We start from the raw sequence: 15,527 nt of genomic DNA, 5'->3' as shown, positions 1-15,527 counted from the left end.
GTTCGGCCTGTTTCAAGATGGGAGGACAGGCGTGACAGACGTGTGATGAGTGAAGATTAGACCGAATGGAATTGCAGGCAGAGTGAAGGTTACTCGTCGTGCAGCGAAGCCACGCTCTTCCTGCGCTTGCTCGAGCGGTGGGCGTCTTCTGGCTCGGCATCCTCGTGCGCGTCTGCCTCCTCCTTGCCCTGCGTCTCTGTGTGATTGCCCGCTTGCGCCGCCCCCGCCGCCGCCGTCGCTGCTGCGGTCTGAGCCGACTCGCCCGTGCCGGTGGAAGGGGTCGAGGTGGTGGAGGTGAGAGGGTGGACTGTGTGAGACGGGTTGTCGAGTTCGTCTACAGCGCCGTCGGGCAGGAGGCCGAGGGGCTCGCTGGTCGCAGGTGTAGTCGCGGCAGCGGCGGCGGGAGAAGAAGAAGAGGCGGTGGAGGTGGAGGCGTCGACAGCGGCAGCGACGGTCGCAGGGGCAGCGGTCGTCTGAACTGTCGGAGCGTCTTCTTGCATCGCTTCGCCATCTTGCGCACCTCCGTCCTTGCCCTCGAAAGCGGCGTTCGTGGCAGCGGTGGGTGCGACGTCCACGACCTCCTTCGGCAGCACATTCATGCTATGCGTCCTATCCGCACCGCCGAGCTCCAGATCCGGAATGGGGTCCATCGCCGCCGTCTGCTCTCCTTCCTCCTCTCCCCGCTGCTGCGGCTGCTGCTGTCCGGTGCCGGTCAAAAGCCCGTTCTCGTCGCGCACGATGAACGGGATGGGCGAAAACAGCGGTTCTGCACTAACGCTTGCATTGCTCCCCACACTTGAACTCCTCGAGCGCGTCGTACTCGGCGGCAGGCCGTCCATCCTGTCCATCTCAATGTCCGACACGTCTGACGCTGCCACGCCGTCGTCGTCGCCACCATGCCCATTGACGCCCACCACCACGCCAACGGGTGCCTGCACGGGGCTGATCGGAAATGCATCGCGCGTCGCCGTCACGCTCAAACACCGCTTCAGCGCCGCGATCCACTTGCGTGCACTATTGTAGTGTACCGTCGGTGCGACGACCAGCTCGCACAGCCGCTGAATTGTGAACGGCGGCTGCACGTCAAAGTCTTCCAGCATGCTGTAGAGTGTTGTGGTGTGCGTCGCGAGTTCGGAGGGTGAAAGCGGGGTGGTGCTGGTGGCGACGGGGGGCCGTTTGGATGGGTAGAAGTTCTGCACGTCTGCACGGTGGACGAAGGGCGGGTGGACAAAGGTGCGGCCGGCGCGTTCGGGCGGGTCGTGAAAGCGGGCGCGGTAGCTGTATTGTGTTGTTGTCGCTGCTTCGTCCGAGGAGGTAGGGGAGGCGGCGTCGTCTGCTTCTGCTACTGGGGCTGAGGCTGCGGTGGCGCTTGCACTTGCTTCGGTTGTCCCGTTGGCCTGCGCATGATCAGCCTCTGTTTCGGATGCCTCGGTGGAAGCGGTGTTCGCCTCTCCCTCTGCTGATGTTGATGTTGAAGCGTTGGCTGCGTCGACATCCACCTCATTTGCCATGGCCTCATCCCCTTCTGCGGCCTCCACCTTCTCAACCTCATCCGTCTCCGCCTCGGTGCACAGCATCCCCATGTTCGCTCTATGCCAGGTCACCTCCAGATCCGAACCGGGCTGCACCCACGGCATCAACACGGTAGCCGGGTGCAAATCCAACTCCCTCGCCTCTCCAAAGTCTTCCTTCAAGCATATCTTGATCCTATACTTGATGGCTTCCTTCAACGTCTGCCAGTCGTATGCTCCCAACGAGTGTTGCTGTGGAGGAGGAGAAGACCCAGATGCTGCCGAAGAGGAACCGAGATGTGGGGTGCCATCGTAGGATTGGAACTCGTCCGTGTCGGCGATATGTTGGAGCTGGGTCAGGTATTCGGGCTTCCACTCGAAGGTGGGGTTGATGTCATCTGGTTGTGAGAGTGTCATGGTGGATAGAGGGAGGAAAGTGGAACCGGAATAGGCTAGCGAATGGTGCTGATGGCTATATGATGTAGCAGTGACGGTGATCCTGTCAGCTCTTCTTCAGCGGCTGGGTCGTCCCTAGTAGAGATCAGCCGTTGCAATTGCGGCACTCTGGCAGGAGGCACCAGCTGTGTCGTGCAGAAGAATGCCAATGCTTCCCGCTAGCCCTTCGTTAGTGGTGAATCTCGAGGGCCAATGGCTAAAGCTCAGACTGTGAATGATGATGATGGTGATGATGGAGGAGCGGTGAGTTTCCACAACCAGACATATTCGGAATTCGGACCTGCATGAAGGACCCTTCGCAGTCAAAAACGCGTCTGAGGCCGAGGCATGGAAAAGTTTCAAAACTTCAAGAAAAACTCGACAGATTTCGCTTTTGCACTCAACGCGACATGTGCGTGTGACTTCAGGCTTGAAATGCCGAGGGTGACACTCGGCCGGCAGCGTGGGAAGCTCTACCACCGTCTGACGCTCATGAGCAGGCAATTGAACGATGACGGGTACTTGAGAGATGCAAGAGGTTGATATTGAAAGAGTCTTGTAAGACGGAATTGTCCAGGATTGCGAAAGTGACAGACTGGATCCAGTGGCGCACGCATCTTAGTTGAGCACAACCGTCTGGCGAATGTCGCGAGACGAGGCGCCGATCAGCACTTTGAGCTTGCCCTCGGGCTGCAGCCACTGATTCTGTTCACTATTCCAGGTGGAAACATCGTACTGGCTAAGCGTAAAGTTGACCTCCTTGGTGTCCCACTTTTTGATGTACTCGCGCCCAAAGTTGCGCAGCACCTTGGGAGGCTCGCCAGCCGAACGAGGGAATTCGAGATATGCCTGCCACACCTCGTGGCCGTCGCGGTTGCCAGAGTTGGTCAGCGAGAAGCTGACCTGGTACTTGGGCTCGAACAGCCACTCGGGCAGACCGGTCGATGCATTTGAAGAGCCCCACCAGCTGTTGTCCGCCGAGCCCACCTGCTGTGTCCATGAGCCCGAATAGGCAAACTTGGTGTACGATAGGCCGTATCCAAACTCGTAGCGAGGCTCGATGTTTTTAGAGTCAAAGTGGCGGTAGTCGATGTTGAGCTTCTCCGTGTAGTTGATCTGAGGCGTCACCGTGTCATTATAGTAAAGCACATCCGCAGAGTAGTCGGTGCGATTCTTGCCAATCGTATATGGCAGACGGCCACTGGGGTTGTGATCGCCGTACAGCACATCTACGAGAGCGCGTCCGCTCTCGCCTCCAGGCAAGTTGGCCCACACAATGGCAGTTACGTTCGGATTTTCGGCAAAGCTCTCCATATCTACTGCACCCACAGAGTGAATGATGACCACCGTGTTGTTGTTGACGGCTGTCACGTTGCGGATCAGCTGCTCACCCTGATTCCAGAGTGTGAGGTTGTTGCGATCGCCCTCGTTGTGGTCAACAGTGAGGTAACCTTCGCCGCTCTCTGCACTAACAAACACGAGCGCGACGTCGGTCATGTTGGCAATCATGACGCTCTGTGCGATGTTCCAGTCGTCAAAGTTCCACTGGATCTCGGTGCGGTCCTCGCGTGCACGCGCCTGCAAAGCTTCGTACGGAGAGAAGAAGTACGAATAATCGGTCGAGCCCGATCCCCAGCCCTGACCAAGAGTGCCATAAGGCAGACCGCCATTCTGAGCGCGGTCAGGCCAGTAGTTGGCACCTTGATAGAGAGGCCCGGCGTCTGAACCTACGACTGCCATATTGCGCGGCTTGTGCAACGGCAGGGCGTGACGGTGATTCTTGAGCAGAACCGTGCCGGCACTGGCAACCTCGCGTGCGATCTTGTAATGATTGGCCGTGGCGTCAACATGCTGATTGGTAGCGGGGTCCTTCTTGTCGAAAAAGTTGAAATTGGGCTCGGGGTATCCTTGGTCCTGGCCGAGGAGGAACCAGCCAGCCAGGATGCGAGTGGCCATGTCATCCAGGCGCGTGGTAGCCACCGAACCGTTGTTGACGGCGCTGGTGAGATTGCCGCCCCACAGTGATCCTTCTTGCAGCGAGCAGCAGAGCACATCTCCAGGCATGGTCATGTCCAGACCAGCGTTGGCCGATGCAACACCAGCGTGCTGAGCGCCCCAGTCCGACATGACGTAACCAGGGAATTCAAGCTCGGTCTTGAGACGATTATTGAGCAGCTCCGAGTTCTGGCAGGCCCACGAGTTATTGATAAGGTTGTACGAGCACATGACTGATGCAGCACCGGCCTGTACGCCGCGAAGGAAGGGATGAAGGTAGATTTCTCGCTCCGTTCGAGAATCGAGGTTGGAGCTGCCCTCGTTTCGGAAGTGCTCCTGCTCATTGTTGATGTAGTGCTTGAGCGTCGCCTGAACACCGGCATCCTGGGCACCAAGAACGGAAAAGTGCGAGCCTTCACCGCTGAGGTAAGGGTCAGCACCAAAGCCCTCCCAGGATCGACCGCCCTCGGGAGAACGGGCGAGGTTCATCATGGGGCCGAGCCAGATGTTGGCACCCTTGGTCTTGAACTCTTCGCCGAGAGCATAGGCGCGCTTGTAGAAGAGGTCTCGGTCGAAAGTGGCAGCAGCAGTGATGGCATCCGGGAACGAGGTGACGCGATCGGTACCTCGAACACCGGCAGGGCCGTCCATGAGGCACATACCGGGGAAGTTGACACGAGGGATGGGGGAAATGTTTCCTACACATGGGCCTCGCTGCCATCCGGATCCGGTGGTGAGGATGACCTTTTCGGTTTGGTTGAACTGTTGAAGGTACTCGCGTGCTTTTCCAATCGCGTCCTTCCACTTTTGCGAGGTGCCTTTGGTCTGAGGAGTCGGGTAGAAGGGAGGCGAATAGGGAAGCGAGTCGTTTCCGTTGAAGGGAACTTTGGGTACTGTGTCGTAACCGGGACCATTCTGACCAGCGCCTCCAATACCCTGCTGTCGTCGCTCGAGGAACAGTGATGGACCATCATGGTCCCTTTCGCCGAAAAGCTGCTGATAGTCGGCCTGTGGTGTTACGACTGCCAAGCTCGAGCCTGCGCACGCCAAGGCTGCGAGTGGCAAGAGGGTGGAAAACTTCATCGGAGCCTATTCCTGAGTAACGAAGTCGTCAAATGGAGCAGTTGAACGTCGAACAATCTTGCTACTTTGTTGTCAGCACGCAAGTGAGAGAAAGGTGGAGCAGTGATGGAAGTGAAGAGTGATGGGAGGAGGCAAAGGGTGATGAGGAGGACTCGACTGAGCTTTCCTTTTGTCTTGGGGGAGCGCAGTGGTGCAGTGCAGCCCAGCGTGGCTCTGACAAATTCGCCGAGGTGAGGCGAAGCTGGTGGGAAAGTGCAGTGCCGATCCAGGATGGGAGTTTCAGTAATGACCGACGAAGCTCGAGGGGCTCCACGACGGAGTTGAGAGTCGACTGAGCGGGGAAGGCGGCGGGTCGAAAGCCGTGGTGGCTGTTTGTTTCCTTGTAAGCTTGGCGGGCGCGCCGAGTCAGGTGCCAAGGTCGGTTGCTATGAAGCGAGGGAAGACGGAAGGTTTGAAGCACGCGGTACACTTCTTAGCGAAGAGGAGAGAAAGTTATCGGCCAAGGTGGTGTTCGGATTGGGGCAATGGTGCGAGCAGCTCGGAAACGCAAGGTCGGCTATACGTGAGATGATGCGCAGGAGAAAAGGGGGCGGTTGCGGGGGCCCGAGGTTCGACCAAGGTGGGGGGTTGGGGCGTAGGTGCTTGAACGATGTGACGGGGATGCTCAAAACTTCAGCTAGCAAAGGAGTAGCCAAAGCATGTTTGGGTCAAAGCGGTGGCTGGCCGTAGGCAGTTGTGTGTTCAGTGGAGCGAGGGTGGATCTGTGACCGCTCCAGATGGCTATGCAAAGGGATGCACACCCGGCAGCAAGTGTTGTGGGGTGCCGAGGGCAGCAGATGCAGTGCAGACAGAATTGGCCGGCCGGGGTCGAAAGAGAGTGATGCCAAGCGAGATTTGTGGTAGGTACACTTGGCGAGGAAAGGGGGTTTGAGAGTTGAGCAGAAGGACGTGGTGGGGAAGCAAAGCGGCTTGGAATGAGAAATTCTGGTGCTGTCATGGTACAGAATACGGCATAACCGAGAGCGCTGAGCCGGCAAAGAAGGCGAGCAGACGCAGCAGCTAGCAGCACGACAAAGGAACGGAAAAGTCTGGCGACGCTGCTTCGGCTCTTTAGCTGCACCAGTGGTAGACCCTCAAGGTCAGCGGGCAAAGCCACATCCTCACGCGCTTCGAGACGCGCTTCGGATCGACGTTCGCCTTTTTATTTTCTTTTTGGCGGCACAGTCGCTCCCGGCGATTTTGGATGATCTTCGATGCCTTGGCTCTGTGTTTCCAACGTGATGTCGAGGTTGTGTGGTCGGACATTGATTGATTGGAAGGGGCTGATCCATTCGAACCAGATGCAATGCGAAGCGATACGATGCGTAGCCGTCGGGTAGAAGCCGTTCGTTTGGCGCTTCCTGTTGATCTCGGCGTGGCGGAGCAGACCCTACGGTATTGGCCGAGAAAGGCGGGTTGATCAGCGTAGAAGTCGCGGAGACTGAAACATAATCAATCACGTTCCACAACTCTTCTTTTTTTTAAATTTTCCGACAGCAGACGAGCGCAATTTGAATGGTCCGAGTTTCGAGCCATGTCGAAAAACAATCTTAAATGCACCAGATCGTTGCGGTGACTCCCCAAGCTCAACAAGAAGACCCGCCTGGGAAGGCATCAATGAAGTAGACCGGACTGGACCGGAAGTCGAGTACAGTAAGCATGCTTTGAAGGCTTCGCCGCGAAGAGCTTGCCGCGTTTGACCGGCGACCACGGCATTCCGGCTGGTGGTTGTGGGCTGCCTAGCGACAGTATACCCGGCAACGACATCGGTGTCGCTTGGCGCTGTTCCCCACGCTTAGAATGCACAGCAGCTCGGGGCAATTCATTGCTCATGCTTATGTAAGGGGCTGTAGACCCCTGGGATACGTACGGAAGGTCTTGTGCAGCAGCAGGCATTTGTGGAATAGCTGACTCAACGCCGGTCGAGTCAGCCGTATTCAGCTACCAGGGCACCACTTTTGGCGGTTTGAACCGAAAGCGCAACGGGAAATTGGCCGATCAGATGTCGCTCAGTGGGGCGCTACGTGCACGATCAGGCAGCATCATGTGGCGTAAAGGGACGCGAGAGCAGCATGTTCCCTTCGGTGCTGCTTCTCTGCAGTGCGTGGGCTTCCTGCAGAACAACGGCTTTGTCAACAAGGCCTTGGCGCTCTCGAAATAGTCTCGCCGTTTGAAGCGTTGAGCCGATGGCCGTCTGATTCGCTCTTTGCTTACCGTAAAGGGCAGGCAATCTGGGAATCAAAAGATAGGCCTGATTGACAAGATCGCCCGATCGTGACGAGTCATTGTCGACGGTGGATCGCAAGGCAAAAGGATTGGGATGGCGTCGCGAACACCGCTTCCCAAAGCTCCATTCTTCAACAGGCTGAGCCGCGTTTCGAATCAAGCATTTGCACACCGTTCCAGTGGTTTTAGCAAAGAGCTAGGCAAAGAGCGGTTCAGACACCTCCAAGTCTAGACAAGAGACAACCGTTTCGGTAGGCCACCGAAACAGCTCTATCGCCACCTGCATCCTCAGAAGCCGCTGCAGCGCCAAACCCTCGTCGACGCACCCGAAGACGACCTTTAAACGGGACAGCCTGTCATTGTCAAAAAAGAGAGACATGCCCGCAAAAGGAGGATTCCGAAGCGCTGCTTTAGGCTACTTGTCGGATGTCACGGAAGCTCATGGCAACAGCAGTGGCAATCCTCCAACGTTTCTTAGGATTTGCCGAGTTGTTTGCTTTCTCGTTCAGAACGCTAGACGAGTGTGACATCCGGTGTCTGTCACTCGGCGGCGTAGCCGATATTCTGCTCACCGGCTTCTTGTCTCGCCACGCACACCATACTCCCCCCGTAATTTGTCTGCTATGATCGCCCGGCGACTGCAAGCACCTCGCCAGATCCGACTCACCGAGCGAAATTCTGCGCGCTTGCCGAAGGCTTTTTTTGTGCTGTCCGAGAACTTCGCAAGATTGTGTCTCATTAAGACACTCGCTTATGGTCGGTTTGGTGAGAGATGCTCGTATGAATCATATTCTCCCCCCGTTTGGTGCCGATATCAGCCCACAAGCTGCTGATGTGATCACAGCTGGTCGTCTCGGCTCTCGGCGGCCTATTTGAGCAGCTGACCTCGACCGAACCGAGTGTGCTCTCCTAACCGTTTATCCCCACCCCATTGTTCGACCAAAGAAACTCTCTGTCTTCCCTGTCGCTGTGCGAGACACGTTCGACTCGATTTCTCGCTTCCTTGTCGACTGCGCTAGTCTGTGAACGTGGCGTCGAAAGCTCATATGCAAACCGTGACCAGGCTGCAATGTCATCCACGCTAGCGCCAATCCTTTATGCATTCAGCTTCATGAAGCTCTTTTTTGCCTCTTCGTGTCTCTGCATAATCCCGGTCGGGAGGCTGTCTAATCTCCGTATCAAAATTTCCTTCATGTGCTATCAGCTGCCGTTCTCTAACTTGATGGCGGCCACCTCTTTGAATCGTGTCCTTCGTCAGCTGTACCACGGCGTGATGAAGCTGAAGTTTGCCATTGTCTTGTCTCGCTAAGCTCCACTCGCTTTCGGGATTCCATCTGGCCTCGAGCTCGATCGAGTTTCGCCGCTGCTGCTTTCGCGTCCCGCACCTGTCTGAATGCGCGGTATAGTAATTTTTCCGTGCCACATAGTAGGTTTTGGCAGCATACCGGCAACCATCCAACTGCCGACAGTGCTCGGATGGCTGGCAGGCGTAACGAACTTGCCTATTCGACCGAGGGAGAAGGACGCTGGGCTTCTCAACGGTGGGCTTGGCAGGATCTGCATCTCAGGATGAGGCTTCTTCCTGCTTTGACACGGTGCGAAGTCTTCTGACCCTGAGTCTTCCAGTGCCGCATCTTTGACGCATCTCCGGTTCTGTTCGAGGCGGAGACGAGAGCCTCTTGAAAGGTATTTGTAGTCCTCGAGCAACTCTGGACCAACAGCTTGAAAACATATAAAGTGACCTTTGTGGTGCATTGGTTTCGTTTCATCCCCACAAACAAACCATCCACCTCCTCACAGAACCTAGACTACCCCGGCGGAACACTCTTAACCAAAATGCTCTTTAAGTCGACCTTTGCCACGCTCGCGCTCGCCGCCGTTGGTGCTGTGCAGGCCTTGCCTCACGAGAAGCGCGCTGCCTGCTCGAGCTACGTCATCATCGACACCCGTGGCACTGGTGAGGCCCAGGGCCCTTCGTCTGGGTTCCGAACCATGAACTCACGCATCCGCTCCACGGTCTCCGGTGGCTCCGAGTACGACACGGTCTACCCTGCCGACTTTTCGCAGAACTCGGCCTCGGGCACCGCTGACATTGTTCGCAAGGTGCAGAATACGCTCGCCACCAACCCCTCCACTTGTTTCATCCTCGAGGGCTATTCCCAAGGTGCCGCCGCCACCGTCGACGCCATGTCCAAGCTCACCGGCGCCAACTTCGACGCTGTCAAGGGTGTGATCCTTATCGGTAACCCCGAGCACAAGCCCAACCTCTCCTGTAACGTCGACGCCAACGGCGGAAAGACGACCTACACTTCGACCGGTATCTCAAGCTTCAAGGGTGGTATTCCCTCCTCTTGGGTTTCCAAGACTCTTGACATTTGCATCTACGGCGATGGTGTCTGTGACAGCCAGCACGGTTACGGCATTACTGCTCAGCACCTCCAGTACCCTAACAACGCTAACGTCCAGACCATGGGTGCTAACTTTGCCATCAAGGCTCTCCAGGGTTCCTCGTAAAGAATTCGTGTCGCACGAAACAAAGATTCGTTACCCCTTTGTCATGGTCTTACCCTCTTGCTTCCCCTTACTTCTTTCAATGTCTATTCTAATCAACCTCCTTCACAATATGATCATAAGTTCGGCTTGGCCCTCACTGAGTAACGTTCCTGCACAGCATCAAGCAGGTGGGTGTTGGACAACTTGTTTGAGGGCAAGTGGGTGACGATGTGAGTGCATGCTGATTGAGAGAAACAAGGACGGTAGACCTGGGACAACGAGGAGTCTCTGAAAGTGCACCCAGCCTCAAGGGACAAACTTGTGCTTCAGAATCAAACGATCCACCACCACTTGCTGTTCAACGGTACACATCAGCGTCAGGGGCCTACTGCCTGTATACAACGTTTTGGGAAAAGGCTTGCGACGACTTACTTTTCAATTTCAGCAGCCGTGTGGGTCCATTTTCGATCTTTGGAGAGCCACACATGCAGAGCTTTGAGTTTCCTCTTCAATCTATGTCTCAGGCTACTTCCACCGTCGGCAGCCGCTTCGCCATCGGGCAGATACTGGCCTTGGGCGGGAATCTGGCCATTTCCGGAATAACTGGCATAAGTAGGGACTCCGACATAGGAGGCATGCTGACCATAGGGATCATAGCCGCCTTGCAGTCCATATTGAGGAGCGACGCCGTAGTGACCAGGTGGGACATGGGATGCATAGGACACATCCATGGGTGCTGCAGAGACATTCGAGGCCGAATACAAGGCTGCAGCGAAGAGCAGGAGCAGCACCGAGAGTAACGATGTGCATGTTACAGTTTGAGCTCGAACCATGTCGGTCAACTTCAGTGCTTGAGAGAAGAACGATGCTGTGAAACCGTGAAGAGATGGCGCCAGCAGAAAGGGGAGGACCTCCCACGGACAGAGGCCCAATACTTATACCTTCATGAGCCTCTCATAGTGGTGGGAACGCTGCCGGTCGTCCAACGATGAGTACAATCAGTCTCACCACCAAAACCCACCCACTTGTTGCAAGCAGCACGTGTGACGACAACTGGCCCACTCGACGTGAGCCACTCTGCTTTACAGGATATTGTATTTGATCAGTAGTGCAGGCAGTCTCGGCGGGGCTTCGACGCAAAGTCGAGTGTCAACAAAAGGACGAATAGTGCAGGCTGCCGGATGACATTTAAAAACCTCGATTTTGTAGATTTTATGTTTGTTTTCTCGCCTTTTCGGGCCTGCAGCCTCCACACAGAACGGCGGCAGTGCACAGACGCTGCGCCGTCAACGTCGGCTGAGTTTTCTGTTCCGCACGGACTCGATGCAAGCACACTCATGACCTTCACTATCTCTCACGAACAGACTGAGATCTAACCACCATCGAGAGAGCAATCACATTGTGATGTCTAGCCAGAGCGACACAACCGGGCAACCGTCAAAGAGCGGCTTCCATCAAGCAGCCTCGTTTGTCGAGCGCGCACTCAGCTTCCGTACCAATGCGCAGCGAACAGCGTCCTCGTCTTCCGCAGCTAACGACGATCCTTCTTCCTCGACGTCTCAACGCCGCGCTTTAGCCAAGCCTGCTATCTCTGCTCCTCTCAGCGCAGAGGATGTAAAGGAGACTGCTGGATCCTTCCCTGCCCTCTCGGAATCCCAGATCAAAAAGCTGCTTCCAGGCGCCGAGCTTGAACAAGCGCGAGAATGGGTTACAGCCGCTTTGCAGGAGATGCATCTCAACTACGACCTTGATCCGAAATTGCTCGGAGAACGAAGCGATTCAAACCGAGGCAATGCACTCATCGCTCTTCTTCTATCGCGCATCGTTGTGCGACAACCTGGCTCGCAAGACGAAGAGCATGAACGAGGCGAGGGCCACCTATCTGGTGCGGTGGTCGATCAAGACGGCCAGAGCGGAAGGGACACTTTGTCCTCGAACGAAGGAGCGAAGCCGAAGTCGGCGCTTATTGCACCGCCCAGAGAGTACGAAACACACGACCTGCTCAAGGCGATTGACAAAAAGGACGTGGAAACCATCCTCGCTATTCGCAACGCAAACTTTGACCTGCTTCTCGACCTTTCTCAAGGCGGTGGTCCGGCAGCCAAGAACTCGCCTGCCGCCTCACAGGCCGGCGGTTCCACCAACACTCCGCTCGGTTACGCTATCTCTCTGGGCAAAGGATGGGAGAGCGTTTCCATTGTTTTGGTTGGTGCGCTCTCCAAGTTCGTTAACCAGCTACCAGACGACGAAGACGAGTACGAGAACGCTCCCCAAGCTGCCACCACCATCGGTGGGACGGTGACCAAGGTCAAGAAGCCCAAGAAGCTGCAGCTGGATCCACACACCATGGCACGTCTGCGCAAGATCCGCGTCAACCTCAAACTCGCCATCGATCACAGCATCTTTCAAGACCAAACGTCGTTGCTGGCCTCATACTTGCAAGTATTGGTCATGTCGGAAGGCTCTCCCTTTCTCATTTCGGCGATAGAGGACGTAGCGCACTGCTTGACGATCCGGTACTCTGCGAACTCGGATGGAGGCGCAGATCCTGTGGAGAGAAGTCGATCGCAGGTGATGCAGTTTGTCACCGATTCGTTGCGGCACAAGAGCGACAAAGTGGCTGCGGTCAAGGACTACATAGCGAATGCGCAGTCGGATCTGCTGCTCATGTCGCTCTGGACACTGATCAAGCTGAGTCGTTCGCAGCTGGACGCGGTGCAGCAGAGTTTGGGCTCGGGAGCGCGGGGTGAGGCCGAGTTGGGTGACCTGGCGAGTCCGTTGCCTCCGTTCTTCTTCGCCAGAGACGACCGGGTTGCGTCGCAGTTTGTCACGCGGTTGGGCAAGCTGGTGCATGCAATCGACGGGCTGAGCGGCACGAGGGGTCCACCGGCTGCGTTGGTGAAGCTGGCAACGCGGGTTGCCGAGGCGTTGCAGGAGGGGGCAAGGCGGAAAGGCTCGCACGAGAGGTTGCAGCTCGTGGCTGGGGTGTTGGACGGCAGCAAAAGGGCGTAATTTCTTGTAGATTGATACCCGCGAGACGCTCCGTGCGTTGCAACTCAATAACTTTACCCACAGTCGTCGTCCGCAAGGCAGTTGCCATAAGTTATGCGTGTGAGAAGTGTCCATGATTCTCTCGTCACAGCACTCCCCTCCGCGTGCCCTCGTTCGCCATCCTCATCGCGACGTCTCTGTCGCGCTGCTCGCTGGCCCTCCGCTGGGCCTCGAGTTCCTTCCGAAGCAAGAGCTGCACCGCCTGCCTCTCGTCCCGGAGGCGCGCCTGTCGCTCTACCAGCGCGAGCCTCGACTGCGTCAGCGCGCGCGAGTCGTTGTTGAGACACGCCTTCTCGGCATCCAGCGCCAGCTCGCACAGGTTGGACCAGTCGAGGTGGCGACGGCACTTGCGCTTTGCCGACGCGCAGACGACCCTTGGCTGGTCGCTGGGTTCGGGAGAATCGTCGTCGAGAATGCCGTCGAGCGCGGTCTCGTGTGCGAGCATGCGGCTGCCCGGAGGAGCGCGTGCCCAGGCGTCGAACGTCGCGTCGTCCCAGTGCAGCCGCTGGTCGTACCCGCACCGTGGGCCGCCCGACACATCCGCCGACGACTTGGTCTTACCCTTGGACCCGCCCTTTTTCTTCTTCGGCTTCCGGTCCGTGTCGTGCATCTCTTCGTCCTCGTCTGCTGCTTCCGCGGTGGTGGTGGCGGAGGTGGAGGAGCCAACGGGCGCGAGGGTGGGCACGCGGTCCGAGACGAGGTGGAGCAGCGTGCTGCGCAGATCGAGCCGGTCGAGGCGCGCGTTGAGGTGCTGCTTTTGGACGTCGACGATGCGGAGCTGTTGAGTGATGAGCGCGTGTTGTTCGTCGAGGATCAGTAGGCTTGTTGCGGAGGATGAGGCTGGTGCTGTCGGTCGTGTTGATGATGCGCCGTTGACAGGGGGTTCTGGCACGCCGTTGGATACGCCATTGGGAAGTCCTGTATCTGCGGGGTCTCGGACCATCATTGTGAAAGCCTCCGCCAACCCCAATGCCTTTATCAGAGCATCCCCACCACCCAACTGATCAGCAACAACCCTCTCCCACACCCCACCAACCCCATCCATCCTTTGCGTTAACCCCTCTGTTCTCCTCGCAACCGCTACCCTACTATCGGCCCTCAACACCTCCAAGGCCTGCTTATTCCTGTCCACGTTGAGCGCGCCCAATTTCGCTGTGACACTCAACACGCCGCATCTCTCGGAGCAGTACTTGCTGAACGGCGTCATCGCCGCGCGCCGGCACCTTGGCCGAGCACAAGCGGCTTTGTACGTCGTCTGCTCTCCCGTGATGGTGTGGCAGGGAGGGCAGATGAACTGGTCGACGAGCTCGACGTCTTCCTCCGTGATACCTACGCATCGGTAGTGGTACCACGAATCACAGCGGTCGCACATAATCATGCCGCCTTCGACGTCATCTTGGCGCCGTTGGCAGATGCAGTAGAGCGCGTTGTCTTCTTCCTCGTCCTCTTCGGCGAGAGATGCGGTGATTGGAAGGGTGGCGGTGGGAGGCGGGGAGAGGATCTCGACTTTGACTCTGCCGCGACTGGACGAGGCGTCGTTGCTGGCGGAGGCCTTCTTGGTCGAGGACGTGCCTTTTTTGCTTTTAGTCGTGCTGCTGGAGGAGGAGGCATCTTTCTTGCTCGCTCCTGTGCTGGACGAGCTGACTTTCTTCTTCTTTGCCGCAAGTTGTGGTGGCGGTGGTGGTGTTGATGATGATGATGCTGCATCTGCTCCAGGGTGAGATAGCGGTGCCAGCGCCGGAGATGATGCTTCAGCCGGTGCGAGCTCCGACTTGATCACTGTCGACGAAGCCGCCTCGACGGCCGCGTCCACCCCCGAGGCTGTACTGTCGACGCCTTCCTCCTTTTTGACGGCTGTCGTCTCTACACCACTTTGCTGTGGCGCCTTTACCTTGACCGAGACATAGCCACCATCATAAGCGCGCGCTGCATCGTGAGCATAAGGCTCAGCAGAAGCAGATCGACTAGCTTCGGTTGACTTGGTGCGTTTCGTGGGCGGCGGCGTCGAGTCCACATCCATAGTGGTCGAAGATGAAGCTTCTCTGTCCTCGACAGCGACATGGCTGTTGAAAGGGGCGGGGTCTCCAGGCTGCATGTCGAGATGGATGGTCGAGGCGCAGAGATGCGGTGGTGATGTCGTGTTTGGAAGGAGAGTGTCGTGTTCGATCTCGTAAGGCTGTTCAGGGTCCAAAGGAAACGCCAACTCTTTGACTTGCTCGCTCACACCGCATTTTCCGCTTCTCTCGCGAGTGGCCGACTCCCGAGGGAACTGCAAACCCTTCAAACACTGCATGCTGTCTCGCCCTCCTTGCTCAGCTCGTACAACAGGATCAAACATGAATCGCCAGTATCAGAACCCGCTGCTAGGAATTGACTTCGAAACACTATTGGCTGATGAACGGATCCAAACACCACTCAGTCATTACGGAGGTCGAAAGAACAGGTCATCGAGGTTTACGCTGCTCGCATCCCACGGCACCACATCGCCAGTTTCGGTCGACATGCTCGATGTGCGAGTAACTTCTCCCTCTGTCAACTCCGCTGAGACACTTCGACCGGAAACGTCAGCTGGGCCGCCTGCAAGAGCCTCCTCTAGCCCCCACTCGGATATGCCCGTGCGATTCGAGCCGCGCCGACTCGTATAGTCGCTCCACGCCGAGTAGAGAGGGCGCCCACTTCGTGCAGATCCGAGCT

At 57.0% G+C, this 15,527-nt stretch overlaps 6 protein-coding genes across 6 annotated transcripts; 2 read left to right on the top strand and 4 right to left on the bottom strand.

Annotated features, from left to right (window-relative positions):
• Nucleotides 1-89: 89 nt before the first annotated feature.
• EX895_000676 (uncharacterized protein) lies at nt 90-1,928 on the bottom strand (the record flags this gene model as incomplete). The annotated part of the gene is made up of 1 exon (XM_029881277.1): nt 90-1,928. The coding sequence occupies one exon, from the start codon at nt 1,926-1,928 to the stop codon at nt 90-92; it is 1,839 nt and encodes a 612-aa protein (XP_029742663.1).
• Nucleotides 1,929-2,564: 636 nt separating this feature from the next.
• On the bottom strand, nt 2,565-5,024 carry EX895_000675 (uncharacterized protein; the record flags this gene model as incomplete). The annotated part of the gene is made up of 1 exon (XM_029881276.1): nt 2,565-5,024. The coding sequence occupies one exon, from the start codon at nt 5,022-5,024 to the stop codon at nt 2,565-2,567; it is 2,460 nt and encodes an 819-aa protein (XP_029742662.1).
• Nucleotides 5,025-9,125: 4,101 nt separating this feature from the next.
• On the top strand, nt 9,126-9,803 carry EX895_000674 (uncharacterized protein; the record flags this gene model as incomplete). Its single annotated transcript, XM_029881275.1, has 1 exon — nt 9,126-9,803. One exon carries the CDS (start codon nt 9,126-9,128, stop codon nt 9,801-9,803), a length of 678 nt encoding a protein of 225 aa, XP_029742661.1.
• A 311-nt stretch (nt 9,804-10,114) lies between these two features.
• EX895_000673 (uncharacterized protein) lies at nt 10,115-10,615 on the bottom strand (the record flags this gene model as incomplete). Its single annotated transcript, XM_029881274.1, has 2 exons — nt 10,115-10,136; nt 10,215-10,615. The coding sequence occupies 2 exons, from the start codon at nt 10,613-10,615 to the stop codon at nt 10,115-10,117; spliced, it is 423 nt and encodes a 140-aa protein (XP_029742660.1).
• Nucleotides 10,616-11,186: 571 nt separating this feature from the next.
• On the top strand, nt 11,187-12,794 carry EX895_000672 (uncharacterized protein; the record flags this gene model as incomplete). Its single annotated transcript, XM_029881273.1, has 1 exon — nt 11,187-12,794. The coding sequence occupies one exon, from the start codon at nt 11,187-11,189 to the stop codon at nt 12,792-12,794; it is 1,608 nt and encodes a 535-aa protein (XP_029742659.1).
• A 124-nt stretch (nt 12,795-12,918) lies between these two features.
• On the bottom strand, nt 12,919-14,928 carry EX895_000671 (uncharacterized protein; the record flags this gene model as incomplete). Its single annotated transcript, XM_029881272.1, has 1 exon — nt 12,919-14,928. One exon carries the CDS (start codon nt 14,926-14,928, stop codon nt 12,919-12,921), a length of 2,010 nt encoding a protein of 669 aa, XP_029742658.1.
• Nucleotides 14,929-15,527: the final 599 nt, after the last annotated feature.

Source organism: Sporisorium graminicola, chromosome SGRAM_1 (assembly GCF_005498985.1).
Source record: "Sporisorium graminicola strain CBS 10092 chromosome SGRAM_1, whole genome shotgun sequence".
In the NCBI taxonomy this organism is placed as follows: domain Eukaryota; kingdom Fungi; phylum Basidiomycota; class Ustilaginomycetes; order Ustilaginales; family Ustilaginaceae; genus Sporisorium; species Sporisorium graminicola.
Note: the sequence above shows the minus strand (reverse complement) of the source record. Positions and strands in the feature narration are given on the sequence as shown.